General features: G+C 48.7%; 1 protein-coding gene across 2 annotated transcripts in view; it reads right to left on the reverse strand.

The window, feature by feature from the left end:
* The window catches only part of LOC149341197 (organic cation transporter protein-like), a 34,675-nt gene extending 17,860 nt beyond the window's left edge, over positions 1-16,815 (reverse strand). The window contains exons 1-5 of one of the 2 annotated variants that reach the window (XM_089543128.1): positions 16,667-16,815; positions 12,116-12,498; positions 10,747-10,850; positions 8,210-8,364; positions 5,446-5,614 (exon numbers count right to left, since the gene is read on the reverse strand). In XM_089543128.1, coding sequence (XP_089399254.1) covers positions 5,446-5,614; positions 8,210-8,364; positions 10,747-10,850; positions 12,116-12,498; positions 16,667-16,802 — 947 coding nt within the window. In that variant the 5' untranslated portion in view covers positions 16,803-16,815. Of the gene's footprint in view, positions 1-5,445; positions 5,615-8,209; positions 8,365-10,746; positions 10,851-12,115; positions 12,499-15,353; positions 15,474-16,666 lie in introns of those variants that run through there. The other variant, XM_089543129.1, reaches the window with a different exon arrangement.
* Between the last annotated feature and the right edge of the window lie 4,938 nt (positions 16,816-21,753).

Below are 21,753 nucleotides of genomic sequence, written 5' to 3' on the forward strand. Positions count from 1 at the left end.
GCGTCGACAGGAGCTCGTGACAAGCAGTCTGCATCGGAATGCTTGCGGCCAGATTTGTAGACTACAGTTATGTCGAATTCCTGAAGACGCAGGCTCCAACGAGCAAGGCGGCCGGAGGGATCTTTCAAATTGGCCAGCCAGCACAGAGCATGGTGATCACTCACAACCTTGAATGGTCGTCCGTATAGGTAGGGGCGAAATTTGGACGTGGCCCAAATAATGGCGAGGCATTCTTTCTCTGTCGTCGAATAGTTGGCTTCGGCTCTCGACAGTGAACGGCTAGCGTACGCGATAACTTTCTCCTGTCTGCCATTTTTCTGAACGAGGACCGCTCCTAAGCCCACGCTGCTTGCATCGGTATGAACTTCGGTTTCGGCGTTTTCATCAAAGTGCCCGAGCACAGGAGGGGACTGTAAGCGGCGCTTCAGCTCGTTGAAAGCTTCCTCTTGTGGCCTTTCCCATTTAAAAGGCACCTCAGCCTTGGTAAGTTGAGTCAAAGGTTCAGCGATGCGCGAAAAGTTCTTGACGAATCGTCGGTAATAAGCGCACAATCCAAGGAATCTGCGTATAGCCTTCTTGTCATTAGGCTGTGGAAACTCTGCGATCGCAGCCGTCTTCTGGGGGTCTGGGCGAACTCCATCCTTGCTTACGACGTGACCAAGGAACAGCAGCTCCTCGTAGGCGAAGTGGCACTTCTCTGGTTTCAGTGTCAGGCCTGAAGACTTGATCGTTTCCAGCACTATCCGAAGCCGTCTGAGGTGGTCTTCAAAGCTTGAGGAGAAGACAACAACGTCATCTAAGTAGACTAGGCAAATCTGCCACTTCAAGCCTGCGAGCACCGTATCCATTACTCGCTGGAACGTAGCTGGGGCAGAGCAGAGGCCGAATGGCATCACCTTGAACTCGAAGAGTCCGTCTGGCGTGATGAACGCAGTCTTCTCGCGATCTCTTTCGTCGACTTCAATTTGCCAGTAGCCGCTCTTCAGGTCCATCGATGAGAAGTACTTAGCGTTGCACAGCCGGTCCAGTGTATCGTCGATGCGGGGGAGGGGGTAGACATCCTTCTTCGTAATGTTGTTCAGGCGGCGGTAATCGACGCAAAAGCGAAGGGTGCCGTCTTTCTTTTTCACTAGGACGACCGGTGCTGCCCAGGGGCTCCTCGATGGCTGTATGACGTCGTCACGAAGCATTTCCTCAACTTGCTTGCGGATAGCTTGGCGTTCTAGCGGCGATACGCGGTAGGGGCTCTGTCGCAGTGGTCGCGCGTGTTCGTCTGTGACAATGCGGTGCTTGGCAAGCCGGGTTCGTCGCACATTCGATGCTGATGAGAAGCAATCGGTGTACCTTTGAAGAAGACTGCGTATTTGGTCTTGTCTGCTCCGGGGTAATGCAGGGTTGATGTCGAACGTGGGTTGATGGCCTTGGTCAGATAGTTCTGCGGGTTGGTCGGGTAGGGCAAATACGTCTCTGATGTCTGCCAGCTCGTCGAGGAAAGCGATCGTCGTACCTTTGTTTAGATGCCGGTATTCTTCGGTGAAGTTGGTTAGTAACACCTGGGCTTGGCCATTTCGGATTTCGGCGACTCCCCTCGCGACGCCCAATCCTCGATCCAGGAGTAACTGGGTGTTCCCCTCGATAACGCCTTCGGCATTTTCGATGTCTCCAGTACCTATGCCGACGAGAACACTTGATCGGGGTGGCACGCTCAATGCTTCATCGAGGACGTTTAAGGCAACGTGATGAGTCGCGCTCGTCGCAACAGGTATGGCTTTTTCCGTGGAAAGCTTGATCGACTTAGATCGAAGGTCGATGATCGCCCGATGTTCGTTCAGGAAGTCCATTCCCAAAATCACGTCTCTCGAGCATTGCTGTAGGATCAGGAAGGTTGTCGCATAGGTTCTCCCATTTACAGTAACTCTCGCGGTGCAGCGTCCTGACGGCGTAATCAGGTTGCCACCTGCGGTGCGGATCAGCGGGCCATCCCAGGTTGTTGTTACCTTCCTGAGTCGGACAGCGAGTGGGCCACTCATGACAGAGTAGTCAGCTCCCGTGTCCACCAAGGCAGTAACCGCGTGACCGTCGACCGTAACTTCAAGGTCACTTGTACGCGTTCTCGTATTGTACGTTGTCTTCGGTGTCCGATCACGGCTTCGTCGAGTAGTGAGGCTGCGGTGGGCGTACTGCGACGTTACTTCACTGGGCAGCGGTAAAAGCTTCAATTCTGGCCGCGTCGTCGTCGTCGTCGTCGGTCTCGTCGTCGTGGCATGGTCTTGAGTACTCGTCGATGGAGGATCTTTGTCATTGCGCTTAGAAGCAACCTCACCTCCAGAGGCTGCTTTATTTAGTTTAACCTTCGGGGGCTGGGGGAGCGTCCACGCACGGCGTAACCTCGGCTAGGAGATACAAAGCGCTGGGACGATGGCGACGGGGAACGTGATAGGCGGCTTGGCGATGAGTATTCTTCCCGACGTAAAAACTCCTCGATTTCGGCTGGTCGCTGGCCGGGTCGGGGTCGTGGAGCGTCGTAAGAGAACCCTCGGATGCCCAGTCTTCTGTATGGGCAGTGCCGGAGGACGTGACCGGCTTCTCCACAGTGGAAGCATAGTGGGCGGCGCTGGTCGGGAGTTCTCCACTCGTCGCATTTCCTCGGCTGCGCGCGTCGCTCGTAGGACGGGCGGGTTGGGGCGAGTGGGCGGCGGTCCAACGCAGCTGGCTGTGGGTGATAGGGGCTTGGGTCCCGTCGTCGAGGTGCAGGACGGCGCACAGCTGCGGCGTAAGTCATGGCTGGGGGCTGCAGAGGCTGCGTGGGTGTCGGCGTCACACCCAAGGCCTGTTGTACTTCGTCCCGGATTACGTCAGTAAGTGGTGAAACCTGCGGCTGCGTTCCATTTGGCAGCAATCGTCGGAGCTCTTCTCGTACAACTTGGCGTATAACCTCCCGCAGGTTATCGTTGTTAGCGACGTCCAGGCAGTTTGCTGAAAAAACGCGCTGCTGGCGCTCATATTGGCGGGCTCGGGCGTCAAGTGTTTTTTCCATCGTGGAGGCCTCTTCTATGAATTCCGCCACGGTTTTCGGTGGGTTCCGTACGAGGCCGGCAAAGAGTTGTTCTTTAACTCCTCGCATAAGCAGCTTGACCTTTTCTTCTTCCTTCATGTTCGAGTCGGCACGCCGGAAGAGACGCTTCATCTCCTCAGTGTACACTGCAACGGTCTCGTTTGGGTGTTGTATGCGAGACTGTAGCAGCTGCTGGGCTCTCTCCTTTCTCACGACGTTTGTGAAAGTCTTGAGAAGCTGCTCTTTGAAGGTTGCCCAATTCGCGAGGCTGGCTTCCTCATTCTCAAACCAGACTCTTGCTGGTCCCTCCAGGGCAAAGAAGACGTACCTAAATTTCATGGCATCGTCCCAGTTGTTAAAGACAGCCACTCGGTCGAACTGCTCCAGCCATTCTTCGGGGTCGGCGCCAGGAGAAGCGTCGAAGGTTGGTGGCACCCGGGGCTGCTGCAGAATGATTGGAGTCGTCGTCTGGGGCAAGCTCATGGTGGACGTTGCTGCTGGCTTTCGCTTCCGGGTAGGGTCCGGCAGATTCCCGAACTCTGGTGCGTCCCCTTGCAGGCGTCGGCTAGCGCGGTGGACTGGACTCAGGTCCTGCGGTTGATGACTCAGAGGGCTGGCGTCACGGCTTGTAGGGGGTGTCCGGAACATGAAAGGCTACCCAGCACCTCCACCAGATGTCACGTTGTAGTGACGGCAGTCCAGCGGTCAGGAAGACACCAGAAATACTTGCAAACGAAGCTCTTTATTAGGGCTGACTTGCGCCCGCAAAAGAACTGAATCACTCGGTGGCGGCGTAAGCAACAAGCGTGCTCGTCAATCGTCGATCTACGAATGCCCGCTGCTCGCGGCATCGTTCAATTTAAAGCCGGCAAGGAAACTTCGAGATAACAGGTCGAGATCATCTAGAGTAATCTAGAAACACGTAGATGCAGCTGTTCATGGCTGTGAACAATCGAGATAAGTCCGGTCGCTTCTCGCGTCACGAACAAAAATGATAACAGCCCTTTCCTGCAGCCTTGAGCGTGAACGAACAAACAATACAATGATACGTGGCAATATTGTTGGCAGTTAAACAGAGCCAAGAATATTCTTCCATGACGCTAATTTCTTGAGCAACTGCAAGACTCTTCAATACCCACAGAAGCACGAAAATACTGAGTTGAAAAGTTGTAGACCACAACAAAGTGCCGTGAATGGTCCAGTTGTCTGAGGACAAAACAGTTTTATTTGGTTCCATGCAGTTCTGCATGCTCTTAAAGAAACGTGCGTGCGGCAGATCGCGGACGCTAATAGTGCCTGCACTGACATGGCTTCATAAATGTGTTATCAATGATGTAGCGCTGTCAGGACGCCGTATCGCTCAGAACACTAGAAGAAAGCGCGCGAAGGACCTCATTTCCTTCTATGCCTGCTCTCTCCTCCTAGCCCAGGAATGTCTCCTTTGTCGAGATAAAAGCGCCCACTTTAACCTTTTGCCAACGCCAAACCCAAAACCTCTCTAGAAATCCTACAACAACTTAAATAGGCGAACAACTGGTGCTAGCCGTATAAACATTTCGGAATATTCTCATCCCTCGGCTTCGGTGTATGTTCGGCATCTGTAGCAGCTGGGCCATATGCATTTGGCTGTGGCCTACAGATTGTGCAAATTAATCTTAAGCCAACTGCAACAAGCAGGTCCTCTACCTCTCTTTAGTGGGGCATATACTGTAGCCCAAGCGAGTGAGCCCTGCCATTCTCGGAGTATCGCCTACATGGTACACAGAGCAAAAATGCGAATTTTCATTTCTGGCCGCCGAACTAACTGCTAACGTATACACTTGCAAAAACGACCTTCTTCACCACATTTATTAAAGCAAAGCCAAGCTGCCAGAGACCCAGGATGCTTGCTAAAAGAGAAATTCACGTAAAAGCTTCCCTAACGGCTAAACAGCCTTCAATTTCTATGGTCGTAATGCTCCACTGACAGGTGATAACGTAGTTCTGAAATTTTTTCTTGGTTTACAGCACGCGCCTCCGTATTTGCGAGTAGTTTTATCGCACTTAGACATCCAGAAATCGCCAGAATCAGCTAAATATATTTACCGTCTTTTCCACAGTAAATCCTCCTGATTTATTTACATTTTTGCGATGACAGAGCCATTAGCAATGAAGGCCTAAATGCACACTAAACAGAAAGGAGCACAAAGAAGTAAGCTGTGCCCCAGAGCATCCATTTTAAAAAATGGAGAGCCTGTAGGACAGCTTACTCCTTTTTTTACATCCATATAAGCGTATTCCTGTGTGCTTATAACATTTATCCTAAATCTTTAGATTCTGCGCAAAGGGTAACCTTGCAAAAGGTCTCCAGACAGCCACAAGGCGGGTTTTACGTGTCCCATGATACTTACTAGCTGAGCGCCAGCAACGGAACCAGTGGTAGCGCTGCATAGAGCTGTGTCGCCCGCCACTGGCCGGATAGATAGTGAAGCCACGGCAGCAGCAGCATGCCCGTCGTCCAGCCGTTGCCCATCGTCATCGTCGGCATGTACCGGTACCGCGGCGACACCGTCTCCATTACTGAGGGCAGAGAGAACGTCATTCGCTCGCTTACGTCGCTTTGGCTTTTGTCTTCTACGGGGCTTTGGGAAGAGATACGGGATCAGCGCACAAGACGGGCAGAGGGCAGCCGCACGGCTTATCATTCACAGAACTGCCTGTTCTCAAATCGCGTTGGGGTTTCGTGAAGCACTCCTTTGATGGAAGTACAAATTCAGTGGACTTCCCTCACAAAACCCTTCGCTAAAAGACAGCTATTGATTTGTAAGACTGTGTGACAACTGTCGATGTATCCAACGCACGCAGCGAAGCTCTACGGGCGTGACAACTTTTTAATCTTCCTAATTAAATCGTAGCCTCACGCAAGACTAAATGAAAGGCCCGCCATGCAAGAAAATTGGGAGTGCTATTCTCGACCGATGTCTTGTAGCAAATAATTTTCCTTTTCATTTGTTCAATCGCCCTGGCATTCCTCGCATTTGGTACCGCGGAGCCTCTGAGCGACGCTGTTTTCTAACGGTCGGCACTTAGGTTGGCGGCTGAACGGCAGAGGAACAAAATAATTAATCGGGAAAGGAAGCACCGGAAAATACAATTCCTTGTTGCGCCGTCACGTTTTTCGCAATACTGGATAGTAGGGGTGTGCGAATATCAAATTTTTCGAATACGAATCGAATACGAATACTTAGTTCCGAATATCGAATCGAATATCGAATAATCAAGGACAGACGCATTTAATCACAACAAAACATTTATTTGGGCACCCCAGAACATCACAGTTCAACTATATCGATGATTAAATGAACACTAAAGGTGTGTGTGGCTGCACAAAAAATATCAATGTCTCGAACATTATTCTTAGAAGAGTGGAAATATCAGAGAAGATGGCTAGTACACAGCATTGATTAAGGCTAGCTTGCCATCAGCACAAAAGCGCGCTGCTGGGATGACGTAAAAGGTTGTCGTGAAGGAAAACCAGCTGCACCACATGGTCAGGCAGAAGTAGTTCCCTTCAAGCTGAAACGACTCCTCCAGCCACAGAAAATGCTCTCTCACTTTGCACTGACCTAGCACGTATTGCGAGGTACTTCGTGCACAGCTCTGACTATACCAGCTTCGCAGGTATAGCCACAAAGAAGCTCACCAGCGCAGTCAGCTACGGCATGGCCCTTGGAGGAAGAAAGATTTTTCCTTCTGTGTAGGCGCCGCCATGTTGTTATGTATCTGTCGATAGGGCTTTGCGGACCGAAATGAACGCCGGTGCTCACAATGAATATTCGGCTAGATACCAATATTCGCCTCGGGTCGAATATTCGAAACAACACGAATACTTGGATTTCGAATCGAATTCGAATACTAAAAATATAATATTCGAAATATATTCGAAAATTTCGAATATTCGCACACTCCTACTGGATAGGTGAATTAAAACACTTCCCCCGCGCCCCGCTTTCTTTCTGGCATGCACTGCGCTCCTTAGAAGAACGACTGACAGGCAGCAGACAAGGCAAAAGCCAGGAGGCAGACAAGCACAAAACAGAGTTCGTGTACGTCTCTCTTTTAACTTCCTTCATGCATAAGCATGTAGAGTCCTTTTCTGGAGAAAACTCGTTGTCTGCCTCTGTGTGTGAAGCGTCCACCTTTCGGGCACCCGACGGTAAAAATGCATCTCCCGCCTATGAGCGCCCATCCACCATCAAACCACCTCGTCCCTCCAGAAGGCCGCCACCCGCCTCCACCCTTCAGGTGGATTCGCCCACCTCCACCTCCCAATATTCCTCGCCCACCACATAAGTAACAAACCTATGTATACGGCGAAAGCAAATTCAAAGACTCAATGGGAAGGTGTCCAATGCAAAAGCGAAATTCACCATCAAAACTGCTAACGCATATTTTTCGCATCACATCGTTTTACCACCTCTGCATTTATTTTTACTTTTTTTTTTTGTCCTGTGTGATTTCGTACACAGGACAGACCGCCCGCGTGCTGGGTTTTGACAAACGGCTGAAGCCAGCTTTGAATCAGAGCATGAATTCCTTGCTTCTGAGCACAATTGGAATGCAAGCTAGTTGGAGGTTTGTATTCACACTCAAGAAAAAGCAGCGCTGAGGGTGTGCATGGTATACGAACAGAAGTTCATTGGACAGGCTGAATGACGGCGGTGCGGATGATTTGATTTTAAAGGTTCAAGAGCAGCTTATCGAGCTCGTCCAAAGAGGGGTCATGGCTACCGTGCTTCTGGTCTACACCCCACTAAATTCCCAGCACCAGACCATGGTAAAGCATGTACCGATTGGAGAATCGATGGGCTTCCTACGACTCACGTAATGACGTTTTCATTGTTTCTTCCGATTGCATTTTCTTCTTGTGTTCTACGCGTCCCCTCACCACTATTTTTCTTAACTCGGCCAGGTTTTCTAACACAGTCCGATCTCCTTCACCATCGTCTGCCTCAGCAAACGCTTTTCAATGCTACATACCAAAGCGGCACGAAGCACAGAGCGCGCAAGCGGCGGGGCACTGGGCGCGCTCCATGGCTCTTAGCAGTGCATCGTGCCACTTGCGCATCTACTACGTGCTGTCGGCCGGCGATATATGCACGGAGCTCTACTCACTGAGTGTGTAGATGACGTCAGCGTATCCGGATATACCGAGAGCCAAGACGAACCGCGATGCGTAGTACATGGTGGCTGAGGTCGAGAAGGCGGTCATGGCACTCGCGCCGGCCGACAGCAGCAGGCCGCCAATGATCGTCCACTTGCGCCCAAACCTGCGTGCAATAGAAACTCCAGCTGCTCGGGAAAGGGACCCTCGGAATGTGATGACACAAAATGCTGACTCCAGTCGGAATGTTTCAGTAACTCTACCCAGTAGAACATAAACATTGTATGGGAGTTATGATATATTTCCACTGCACATTTGACACCACTAGCAGATAATAGTCGTCTACCAAGAATGCACGCATCTACAAAACCAAAATTGACAGCCAGTCCCTGTTGATAACATGCAGCGCAGAAGTGCACTTAATTCAAAGCATAAGTGCAGTGCACTTATGCTTTGAAATAAATGCGGTTGAATCTACATAATATCAAAAGATCAAACCAAAATTCCATACAGTTGGATACTCGTCACATTGGGTCTGTGAAAACTACGCACAAGTTCATGAAACCGAACAGTTTTGGCGTATTCCCGGTTCATTTCAATTGGTGTTCGAATATAGAATCCTCCGTTAGCACACTATCATACAGTACACCGCAATACTATACAACAGCCAGAACACGCATCTCTCCACTCACCTAATTCCAACAGATTACCTTCACTCGTGCTTATACCGTTCAACAATGGTATCTCCATACAGGTCTGTGGAAAACTGTTGTTTAGCAAAGTTATCAATGTTGTGCCTTTTTATCCATCAGGTCAGTATAGTGCAGCACGTTCAGGTGCAGTGTTCCTTTAGTTGACACCTGATTATTGCGAAAACACTAAATGAACTCCAAGTACCAGCTGCAAATTCGTGTGCATAGTCCTCTCCCTGTAACGTCTGCCGCTATGCTATGCATGCATGCGATTTACAGTGGTGACAAATGTTTATAGAATGCCAGTTCGCTCAAAAAATATATTTCTGAGCGGTAAGGCAAAGCAGGTTGATGAAAACCATAGAAGCGCGAGGTGGCCTGCGTGCTCCATCTTCTGAAAAAATACCATTGGCTAGCTAGAGAGGCAGCACGGAAATTATTTTTAGCCGCGAATCCGCATCCCGCTTACTTTTGTCCTCGACTGTACCTTAGACTCATAGCGGGGAAGAAACGCCCACTGCGTACAACCGGGACCGGCATTCTAACGCCAACCGGAGCTTCAAAGCAACTGCGTCCAACTGAAGAAATCTCAGTGGCGTCTAACAACCAATTGACACGTTGATTTTGCTTGAATTCCAACTCCCAATGGTTGTTTTTTTTTTCTGGAACGTTAAGCAAGATCGCACGAAAAAAAAAATTAAAAGCAGAGGCAAGTGTGATAGACCCTAGTTAGTTTAAAAGTCATTTCCCGTGCATAGCGTGTGCCCTAAAAATATGATTCAAGAAAAATGCGTAGGTGCGCAGCAACGCCTCCATCACAACCTATTATCAAGATAGCCATCGCCTTTACCCTAGCCCATGTAAAGGCCTGAAGAAGGCGGATGAGCGGCTCCTTCTCCGCCTCTTCACCAATACATTGCTGTGCCCGGCAGCACTAAAACATTTCGACCCCTCCTTTAGCGGCTAGTGCGGTGTCTTCGGACACCTATCACATGGTGTGGGCCTGCCCCTCCAACCCGGCTATTCCCCCCATCCCCAACCCAACCCGGGAGGACTGGTAGGCGACCCTGCTCGGCTGCCACGACAGGCTCAACGAGCCTTAGTCGGGCGCGCCCGGGCGGCGGCCACCGCCACTGGGGTCCCATACTAGGGACCTCCACCTAGTGTTTGTAAGGATCAGTCCCTTAAGGGCTGATCCAAACATACCTCCTGTCCCTTTTTAATAAATGTTTTCACCACCACCACCTCCTCTCAAGTATGTCTTCAGTTCTTCCCTGAAGAAGGGTTGACAAGTGGGATGCTTGAGAACGTTACTTTGGATACATACGTTTCAACTTAACTGGCGCATCACAGAGATGCTCGTGATTTTTAGAGCAGGTACTGTTGTTAAGATCTATGCTGCGTTTATGCCGCTGTACTGGCGTTAGCTGCGCTTACCCTACAGGTCTCAATTGTGCAGCGATACGCCCTCCAGTGAGTTTCAAGTGCATAAAGATTATTTATGGGCCAATGTTTTATCGCGTTTGTCCTTCAGATTCAGCGTCTTGCTCAAAGTACGCTTACGTTCATATAAAGCTATTGCCTTTTGCAGCTGACATTTCGTGGTCAGTTTGAGTCCTATATGTTATATGGGATGTAGTAGACCAACATGAACTGGTGGCTCGTTGAGAATCGTTAAAAATGCTGGGTCGAGTCACCAGTGAGTTTCAAATTTAAGAGTACCTTACTGCCCAGACCAAAGATGCAATGTAGTCATTACTGATTTGTAAAGCTTGTACATTCTTCTAGAAAGCCCGACAGGTGCGAAATCCACTAATACCCGATAATGATTGTAAATATTGGTACTAAGTACTCACCAGTCCGAAATATGAGACGCAGCAACTGTTCCGAAGACCATGCCAGCCAGATAGATGCTTTGAACGAAAGAAGTCATCCACCTATTGCTGCATACCATGTCCCACTGCGAAAAATAGATACGGCAAACATTCGCTACAATTTTTTTAACTTCTTTCTAAAGGGAATGTCACATGTTCTCCCAATTTCCAGCCCTATATATATACAACATGGTGTTTGGAACAAAGTTATGTAAGATACAGTGTAAAACAGGCTAAGAAGGGTTAACCTTTAAGGTGCCGACGATCGAGCCACCTTTCCAGAAGTGATTGGAGCACTCCTCAAGTTATGTCGTAATGAGTCATAACAAGCTCATTGTTCCTCTATTGTTACCCTATCAAGCGAGGACATCCGCACCGCAACAGAACTATCAGTATTTTCTAGGCTATGGCAGCACGCGCCACGGACGGCGAGGGTAAAGCAGCGTGACGGTTGCAGGTGCTATAGGGGAATAGGCATCTCCTTCTTCGGCCTAGGGAACTCGCCGTCATTGAATATGTCGACTCAGTTATGCTCTACGCCAACGGGAAGAAGACTAGCGGGAACGTATCCCGCGGGATCGTCCCGTCGGGCTTCGGAGTGTCCCCCGTACCCTAGCTTGGGCCTCGTAATCCTGTTGACGAGTAAGATGTCCTTGATTCCTAAGCATATTTTGTTGTAGAAGAATGGAAGTCTGGGCGAGTTGGTACTGATTCATAATTTTTGCAACAGCGCTACACAACGCGCTACACAAGCAAAGAGAGCGCCGTCTTTGTGTCACTCTTTGCTCGTTGTCCTCGTTGTGTAGCGCTGTTGCAAAAAATTATGCATATTTTGTTGCTAGCCGGTCTTTTGCGTCAGCATGTGTTTTTGCGCCTTGTTTTGTGCGCTCGGTAGAGATCGCAATAACGGGGCTGGTTGGGAGGTTTGGACAGTGAGTCACGACTAAGCGGAGAAAAAGTATTTATCCCCTTTGAAAAACCAAAAAATCTGACCAGACGACGTCAGCTTTGTCCAAAACACGTCTTCAACAGGCGGCATTCTAACAACTATAATACTCTGGGAAAATTTAGGCTGCGGTGACCTGCACGTAAATTTAAACCTGGCACTTCCATCAAACGAAAGGAATAGTCCGTCAAGGCAATAAAACATTTGAGAAAAAGCTATGAAATACTCGTCTCTTCTAGGAATACACACTTCGAGCACCTCTCTTTTCTCTTCCTGCAAAGCATATCTGGAGTTACGAGGTGATTATGTCGTATAAGAAGGTTAGGTGTGGCGAAGTGTCCGCATACAATAATTATATATAAGACCTGACCTTCCGTCTTTTATTTCCACGATGAAAACGCTTACCTCTTCGGTCACTGTTTTCCCGTACACACTGCGGTCGTATACCCAATACGTGCACGTTTCGGAATCGCCGACGCTTTCAGAAGGGCGGAAGCATTGCTCCGTGTCATTGCCAGCTGTGCTGAAGCTGGAGTTGGCCCACCAGAGTTGGCTGTTGGCAGGCACCGAAGTCCAGTTGGCAGTCGCTTCCGCGTCGTCGGCGCAACGGAAGAGGACGGCCGACGGCGCCACAAACACCGGCATCATCAGATTCCAGGTGACGGGCAGGCCTCGCATGAAGGCGAACACAAAAATTACGACGTGGGTGCGGGACAGCTTGTCCAACACGGCGTCTACCGTGGCGGGAGCCATGTTGGGGCCAAAGCGAGAAGATGCTGTCGCCTCACCTGCCGACAGAAGAGGACTGTGCTGAACGCTTCAACGGGAAATGAACGTCCCTGCGGATGCCACAGGTCGCCATAGTTCAGAGTTCAGGCCAGTGTTCATTCTTGTTGTCAACAAGGCAATTCTTCGTCAAACCGTTCAGAGCTGAACAGCGTAGCCATCGCGCTCTGTAGCCCTTGTTATAAACATTATCATTATTGTTGCGATTGTAAGTTCGGAGTGCGGCCGAATTTAATGAGCCAACTTTATTCCCATTCTCTCATTAACTTTGTCATTTCACCCCAAACCGAAAGCTCCGAATCGTTAGTACAGTTTTAGAATAGGGGGACTCTATCGGATAGGGGAACAGCACCCCTTCAGTGCGCATGAGCAGAACAACAAACGTCTCTCGAATTATTGTTCTACGCATGCGCAGTGGCGGGGCGCTATTCCCTATCCCCCTAACCGATAAGGTCCATCTATAGACCTTATGCGAAATGCACTGCCATCTAGCGGTCGTCGCGCGCGATCCGCCATGTTGGAGGATAGCCGCCGGATTCACAGCACGTACTGGTGCACGCTCGTCGTGCGCGCTCGAGTTTCACCGTCCTCAGTATGCCCACATATTGCTTACTGCCTTGCTTTACGCAGAAGGGTTACACAGACGCCCAGGGAAAAAAGACAAGAGCACTTGATCTGAGCGCATTTCTATTTTTGTACTGCGATCCCCGACATCGGCGACACAAATGTCGCAGTACCGTCGCTATATACATGTCGAGACGTCGCGAAACGCATTTCGTTATCGCTATGTAGCGAACGAAATTAGAAATAAGCTTTGTAGGCACGAAGAAAATATCACACAAAAGTAGTTTTTCTCCTGCGATTGCCCGTGAAATGCTGCGATTATCGGCCTCGCAAGAGAGTAATCGTGATCAGCTGCTCAGTGGTACGGGTCGCGCTTTGTGAGAACCGTCGCTCCTAGCGTTATCCGCCGCAGCGGTTACACGCGTTAGTTTTAAGTGTGAATATTTGTTTCGACGGAAACACCAGCAAGTATCAAGTGCCCGTGGCACGGAACGTTTGTGCACTGCAAGTCAGTCAATCGTTTCTGTTAGACCAGGGAAAGGTGCCTATTTTGTGGAGCGACGGCTCGATTGCATGTAGTGATTTCACTTAACCGACCGGTTTCCACGAAACCGTGTGTTGTGTAAAAAAAAATAAAGGACCGTAAGGGAAGCCGCTCAAGCGGTACCATAGTTCCAACTAGTAGCGGGAATGCATAACGCATGTAGAATCCTCCAAAAATCTCAGTGCACAACTGCTTGCTCGTCGTGGTAAAGCCATAGACACTGCTGCATTCACGGGCTACGTGTTTTTAACGGCGATAGTCCAAGAATGGTAAACAGTTGTGTAGTGGGGTCGTGCGAGGACCTAGGGGTCTATGCGCCCGGTAATAATAATAACGTGTTTTCTTTCTCTGTCTAGGGCACTAGGGCAAACTAGGGGCTCTGGGCGCTAGAGCACTAGGGCAAACAAACAAATGCTGTATGAACTTTTCAAGGAAAATGAAAAGCGTCGCATGTTGACAGGCCACTTTTTTCCACACTGCCAACATGAGCGTGAAGTTTACTATCGTTTGCTTTCGGTGTCGACGCAACACACAGAAAACGCTACCACAACAGCAGCAATTCAAGCGGCATGCCCGTTCGCAAAAAGTATCCAACCAAATAAAAACTGACTCAAACTAGACTGAAATGCGCACATTTTTAGCCGTAAACGAAAATTACACTTGCTTCGTACATTTCTTGGTGTTCAGCGTCGGCAAACTGATGTAGGACTCCGTGAAAAACTTGTATCTCCGTACCCGGTGGCGTTCGGAAAGTGTTTTGGACGCGTAGTAAGTGTCTGCGAAGTCGCTTGGAAACTTGGGCATCAGAAACAGGTCGACTGACCATTCAGTCATGTTTACAGGCTCAAGTGACAGGAAACAAGATTTTCGAGCCAGCACAGCAGTAAGGAAGCTAACGCAGGGCACGCCTAAATCCAGAGAGCAGAGGCGGAACGAGCTGCAGTCATCCTCCAACATGGCGGATTTATGCTGGTTCTTCTTTTCTCCGATAGATGGCAGCAATTTTGCATAAGGTCTATTCTAAAACTCCCTAGCATATTTTATCGCGACAGTGTTAAAGGCCCCGTTCAGTGGAGAACTTGGCGTATAGTCTGTCGGCGTTGCGTCGAGAGACTCCGAACCGGTCGAAAATTGTGGCTACGTCGATCAAGCGTTGAGTGGCGGAATTGAAAATTGATTAAAACATTAGAAAGCTGTTGATTAGAAGGTCGAAACGTGACTAAACGTAATTAGGACATGTAACCGTCTAAAGTCAATGAATTTCGCTGAAAATAAAATTGGGGTAATTAGTCGAGAACCGAGCCCTTGACCATTGATTTACGAGTCAGACGCACTATCTCTAGGCCTCGCAGGCACGTTCGAACGGCTGGGTAAAAGCGGGGCTTTGTATGTATGTCGTGTGATCATTCACGTAATGACTGTGAATATGAGAGGAAACAGTGTGCTTGTCTATTTGGGCAAGAGGAGCCGCTACCGCGTCATTCCCTTAAAGGCGGAGCTTCAACCTGCAAACACAGTAAGACACGTTTTCCACAGGAAGCTTTCAGCGTCTTGAAGTCTTAAACAATGCTCTAATTTCTGTCTATTTATAAAATGACCACTGTCCAGTGCTCTCTTTATTTATTTTTTTTTTGTACGTTATGCTTGCGTTTATAGTTACCGCTTTGGCGATATCTACTAGTGGTATCCAGGGAGCTGCGAGCTCTAAGAGAAAACATGCAATGGAATCGGACTTTTAAAAGTGCGTACAGAGTCGGTTTCCTTTTTACGTGCCGCGATGGTAGAAGGCAACGTAATGCTATTTCTTGTAGCAACATAGCATAGTGGGCGAGTTGGTATTGCGTCTTTAAGGAACGAAACAGAGCAACTAAAACGAAGTCCTTCGTTTTAGTTGCGCTGTTTCGTTCCTTAAAAATGCTATTTCATCCGCGGCTCGAGTTCGGCTGAGAAGGGGTCAAGGAAGCAAAAGGAAGTCGCAATCTGTGTCGCCAGCTGCGCCAGAATGTGGCTCTGAGGCGCAAGAGAGCTGCGCGTTCCACAACGCTGGCGTAATCAGCGCCCGGGAAGGTCGAGCCATTTTATGCCCCCAATATCTCTTCAGACGCTACACAACAGTTGCAACCCCCAAGCGCCTTCCGTCAGATCCGGCGCTATGAGATCCAGTCACCAAACTTTTTTTGAGGTTTTCTTCAAGAAGTCTTCTGTCTATATGCCTCGCTTTCCTTACGCTCATCGAGCGGTTCTGTGCCCGTTTATGATGCTAATATCCAGCCGGCTAATTTTATCGCCGTAGCTGAGGTTCACTTTTCTCTGCGTAAAGAATGAAATGAGAATGAAAGAAGGCGAAAATGGGGACACGCGTTACATTAACTTAAAACCCGCGCTCTAAAGAAATATGGTCTATTCTAGTGCACGGTTACACTTAATTAATACCAGAATAACAATCAGCGGAATAATGGCTAAACTGTGCGCTTCATTTCTAGACCTTGTTCGTGTGTGCGAACTTCAGCTTGCTCCTTCGTAGATTTACGGAAACCAAGTACGGCTTTAGCTTCTGCGGTCTTGTTATTTTTCTCCTCACATCTGATACCTCTGAAAAGGGCAATACCTTAAATTCAATGCAGCTGCTGAGAACACACACAGAAATAGCGCAGACAAAAAAGTGTCTTACGCCGACTATGAGAGTATGCAACCGAAGAGGTTGAATAAGAAATACTAATGCTCATGCTATAACCGCAAACAGCGCTCATGAATGTGTAACCTAAGCTTGACCCACGATAGACAGAGAGCACGGAATACGGAATTCTTCTGACAACACAAAAAAAAAGGGGGGGGGGGGGGTCAGTCTATTGTCGAACGTTTCCAATAAGCGGACTGAGGCTTCCCACGTCCTGTTGTTTGTTCATTTTGTGCCAAACTCCCACAGGGCGTGAAAAAAAAAATTGCCTCTACTTTGAGCCTTCCAAACCGAAGGTTCAAGTATGCGCGAAAATTCTGTCTAAATCCGCACATGTATTGGTAACAAGGCTGCTCCCACTGCGTCAGAGCAGCGGCCCACTCACCGTGCGTGTCCCCTCTCGTCTCGGAGTGACGTTGGAACGGCCGAGCCCCACGAAACGTTGTAAACCATGCAGCGGTAGAGCCGCGGGCGCTGATAGTCAGCCCACTTACGCAGGACGATTGCGCTTGTGTCAACATGGCAGTGGTCCTAGAACGAAGGAAGCCGCCTGCTCTCACTCGCCTACTCATTTGATGGCACCTTCTCTGTCGCCTGCCTGTGCCTGCTGCGGCACTTGAATGGATTCCGATGACAACTTCAGATTTTCTTTCTTTCAATTTATTGACTCTTTGTGTCTGTGTTGATATTTGTTCGGCACACTGTTCGGCACTTTTGGCACCACAGCCAAAAGGTAAACATTCCGTATTGCTTCTAAGATAATTTTATTGGACACAAAGATACAAAACGGCGACTATTGTCGCCCGACACACAAAGAAACACATCCGCGTATTGCAACACCGTCAGTTATACGTATACATTTCTTCTCTGAAGTAGCAAACATTGTAACAACTTGCCCGTTTCATTTACGAACATAAGTAGCACCGATAACTTAAAAACTGCAGGTCAGAATTTTATTTTATAGCTTATTGTTACGACTGACTCTATGTTCTGTGTAATAACTGTTTTCTTTATGCATTATGTTCTTATTTCTATTTGAGCCACCAATCTGGCGCTTCCGGCATATTAATGTTTTGCATGCATTAATTTCTGCGTGTCTTCGTTTCACCTTTGCTTGGAAAGTTATTGTTTATTTGTGTTCCACATTTTGTATCTGTAGTTGAAGTTTGTGCTGTTTGCTTTTGTTTCTGCCCCTCTCCTTTACAAACAGAACTGAGGACATTAATAATAAATAAATAAATAGATAAATATGCGTGGTTACTGGGAGATTTATCTATTTTTTTCCCAGTGCTTCACCTGGCTGCCTCTGGCCAATAATTTCACTGTTTTGGCTCCCAAAGCCGTAGTGACAACAGCGAAGTTGGTTCAATTACAGTGTGTACAAGTTCGACAAACTGAATTTAACGGGGGAAAATAAATAAAAAAAAGACTATTAAACGGTCTTAGGCAGGGGCGGATGAAAGAGGAAAGTGGATAGGGAGAGCAACGAACCCTTCTCTTACTCAGCGGGAAATTTTTCAGGGGATTGCCGTGAAAACCCATATTTTTCCGACGAAAATGGTTCGAGAAATGCATCGGGCGAATAGGCTGCAGACGCACTCATTTCATTCTCCATGTGTTGCACATAAATGCACCTCTGCCTCAACGACATATACTTTCAGACGAAGAGCACTTGAGCGTAGGCAATAAAAGTTAATTGCAGCCTCCTTGCAATAAACGTGTCCCGCGTGCAAGAATTTTCCAGCGGAGCCGGCCATTAATCTCTAAAATAGCTTTTTTTTTTATAAAGATAGCTCTTGCGGCGTAACGGCAAACGTAAGAAGACGATTAAATCGATATAACTATATAGTAACCTGGTCGGTGCTGTGGACCAGCCGGCGCGTTAATCGAAAACCGCGCTGCTGTGAAGTGCGCACAGCCGCTCTCACAACACATCCCAACCAAAATAAAAAAAAAACGACAGAACAGTGGCCAAAATGCGACAGAATGTTTTGCCGTTTTGTCTTAACGACAGATATTTGTGTAGTATTGTAATATCTTTCTGTAGAACTGCAGTATTTTTCAGCTGTAATTTTCAGTAGTTCTGTCGCTACGGTAAGGGACAGGATTCAGAAAACTGACGTGTTACTACAAATTTTCGGTTGTTACGTATACGACGCGTAGCAAAAGCCAATGTTTTAGCTGTAGTATCGAAACAGTAACTATTGTCACTAGCACCACAAGTGGCTGCTAAAGCCGTCGCGGTGGCTCAGTGGTTATGGCACTCGGCTTCTGACCCGAAAGACGCGGGTCCGATCCCGGCTGCGGCGCTCGAATTTCGATGGAGGCGAAATTCTAGAGGCCCGTGTACTGTGCGATGTCATTGTACGTTAAAGAACCCCAGGTGGTCGAAAATTCCGGAGCCCTTCACTACAGCGTCCCTCATAGCCTGAGTCGCTTTGGGACGTTATACCCCAATAAACCACAAGTGGCTGGTAGTTTGTTCCAGGATAATCATTCCTAGGTCATTGACGTCGAGTGTAGCCCTGGTTCCCCGAGACAACAGGGACCGCATGGCGGCCTTAGAGAACGCATCTTGTATATGTTCAGAGCTCAATTTTTTGCGCCTTGTAGAGTTTTGTTTACAAATACTGCTGTCTCATACAAGAGACATATCACAGAAGCGAGTACAGGCTGCAGTACAAAGAACAAAAATAGGTGTAAGGAACCAGAAAATATTAACAGATCAACAAGCAGCATTGGAGAGTGTGCAAGGGATGATGCACACAAACTGCAATACGCTGTACTCAGACCACGGCAGCCGTCATTTTGGCGTATCCATATATGTGTGGCTAGGACTGTGAACGAGGTCACACGGCCGAGCCAGGCTTGACACGAGGACACAGATTTAATAAGATATATACAGACGCAAGACTCTTCACAGACGTCTCCCGCGGACTGCCGCGTGACGCCCACTCGAAAAAAGCTTCTCTGCTTGTCAGCGGCTGTCGAATTGCAGGCTTTTTGGTGGGAAAAACCGTAAGGCGAGATGCACGAGAGTTGCCATCTAATGTGATGTTGGCAAAACCTACAAATGAGCGGCTGCGAGGTGCTGCCGTCTTTATACCAGGAGCCGTATCCCAACCGTTTCGTCCCATTCGAAAACGTTCCTTCAGTCCAATCAGGTGTGGCCAAAAGGGACGTTTTCGAATGGAACCCAAGTTAGGACACGGGTCCAAGAGAACAAGGAGGTGGGTGCACACTTGGAGTACGGCCAAAGATAGCGCGGCATGTCTAGTCGGCATATCACCGCCTGCTCCTGATTGCACGCTGAAGCTGCGCGCCAAAATCGCGCCCATCATGTCACCCAAATACTCCTTCTATCACGCCACCACACAACAGCTCTCTACGGACCGTACGCGCACCCAGCCTTAGCCAGGCTGCGACACGTATGCGGGGACGCCAAATGCCATTTTCCAAATCTTGGTAGCACCGTTAGTCCGACGCACCCTCAACGTCAGTGACACCTCGGACGACAGCGGATCGGTTCCGCACGCCCTCCTTCAATTACTGCCTCATGATAGTGCGCGAAACACGCCAACGTTACAGTTGCTGAACGTGAACAGCCCTTCGCTCGACTGCCAAACCAACTTCAGCTCGCTCTTAGCGTAGCTATAGGCGCAAGTCCGCAGTATACAAGGCGTCGTCCTCGGAAATTTCAGCGTGCGCCGCACCCACGTGGAACTACGGCACCCCGAAAGGCCGCAAGCTACTCGAAGCCAAAGATGAGCAGGCATAATACGCTGACTATAGATACGGGCGACTCCCCGTAAGGCATCAGCACAAGCGTCAGGCGGGACACTACACCGAACCGGGTCTAACCTTTATTGGAGGCCAATTCCGCGGATCATGGTACAACACCTTCGACTTCGAGGAATTGGACAGCGACCGCTGCATCCTGCACACTGAACTGGAGCAAGGGCGCTACCGGCTACTGTATTGCACCGTACATTGTATGCTTCATTAAACACTCTCCTAATCTTGTAATTGTATTTGCTTATGTCTTGATTTTGTGCCACATTCTCCCATGTCTGATGCGTTGTGTTTGTATTCTAGTTTTGTTGCCAATGCCATGTTTTTAGGGGCCGTGAACCCCGTCAAGCCCAGTTAGAGGCTTTTTGTTCACGGTCCTCAGAATCTGTAGTGTTGATGTTGGAATAAAATGATGATGATGATGGAAAGGACTGGACCATCATGCGCAAAGATCTTGATGCTGCCGAACGAGAAGAGAACGAGTCTCTCAGTGACTGGACACGGATAATGCAGCTAGAAACCACACACCACACTACAAAAACTGCACTCACAGCCAAGACCCCACATGTCGACCAAAATCTCCTAACTCTATGGGAACGCCTCCGTGGACTCACCCGCTGGTGGAGACGCCAACGACATGGAGGAAGCGCCAACGACATAAACGGGTGGTCCGTAAACGAATGGTTGCCCTCACGACTGAAGAAAATCGCTACGCTGACCAGCTCATCCAGTCAAACTGGTATCGCATCTTTTACAAGCTGAGGTACCGCAAGGACATGAGCGCACCTCACCGTGGGCCTAAATGATAAAGCTCCGGTAACCTGAAGCTCACGCTCATGACATGTGCCCCCTTCCCCCTTCATTGATGGTATACGTGTTGATGCACTGGGGCGTCAATACACTCCCGCTCCTTAAAGGGAGCTTGTGAGAGGCTAAGGATATCACGCTGAGAGCAGCTGCATTGTAAAAAAGTAACTTTGGCCCCAACTCTTTGTGCTTCCAACGTCACCTATTAAGGAGATGAAAGAGTTCAAAAAATGACAGCAACGTTTTGGGCGTAGACGCGCTGTTTTAATGCAACAGCATTAGGAGGGCCATGAAGACAAAAATTGTCCGACGCGGCGTCTCTGTGATACGCCTCCATCTACCAACCATGGCAGACGACAGGTAGTGTTTAGGGATGCTTCCCGTTACGGAATGATTGATTGATTACAAACATCTTTATTTCTTCAATATTCTCAGAACATGATCCCGTTACGGAAGGAAGGAAGGTGGGAGTAAAGGAAGAAAGAGAGGAAAAGGTGCCGCAGTGAAGGGCCGAAAATTGGTTTTTCAGGAATGGAAATGGCGCAGTACTCGCATCTCGGTGGACACACGAACCGCGCTGTAAAGGAAGGGAGGAAAGTGGGAATGAAAGAAGAGAGAAACAGGTGCCGTAGTGGAGGGCTCCGGAATAATTTCGGCCACCTGGGGATCTTTAACGCGCACTGACAACTCAAAAACCAATTTTCAATTTTCTGATTGGCTCATCGGTTACAAAGACTTTCTACAATTCAGCAACATTGCTGAGTGCACTTCTGTATGTACTTATCACAGTATTTAGTATTGTTGTATTTTAATTTAATACTATTTTTAGTAATAGTCGGACGTGCACGTTAAGACCGATCATCATCAGCCTGA

This window comes from Amblyomma mixtum, chromosome 5 (genome assembly GCF_055824585.1).
Source record: "Amblyomma mixtum isolate Tamu chromosome 5, ASM5582458v1, whole genome shotgun sequence".
NCBI classification, from domain to species: Eukaryota; Metazoa; Arthropoda; class Arachnida; order Ixodida; family Ixodidae; genus Amblyomma; species Amblyomma mixtum.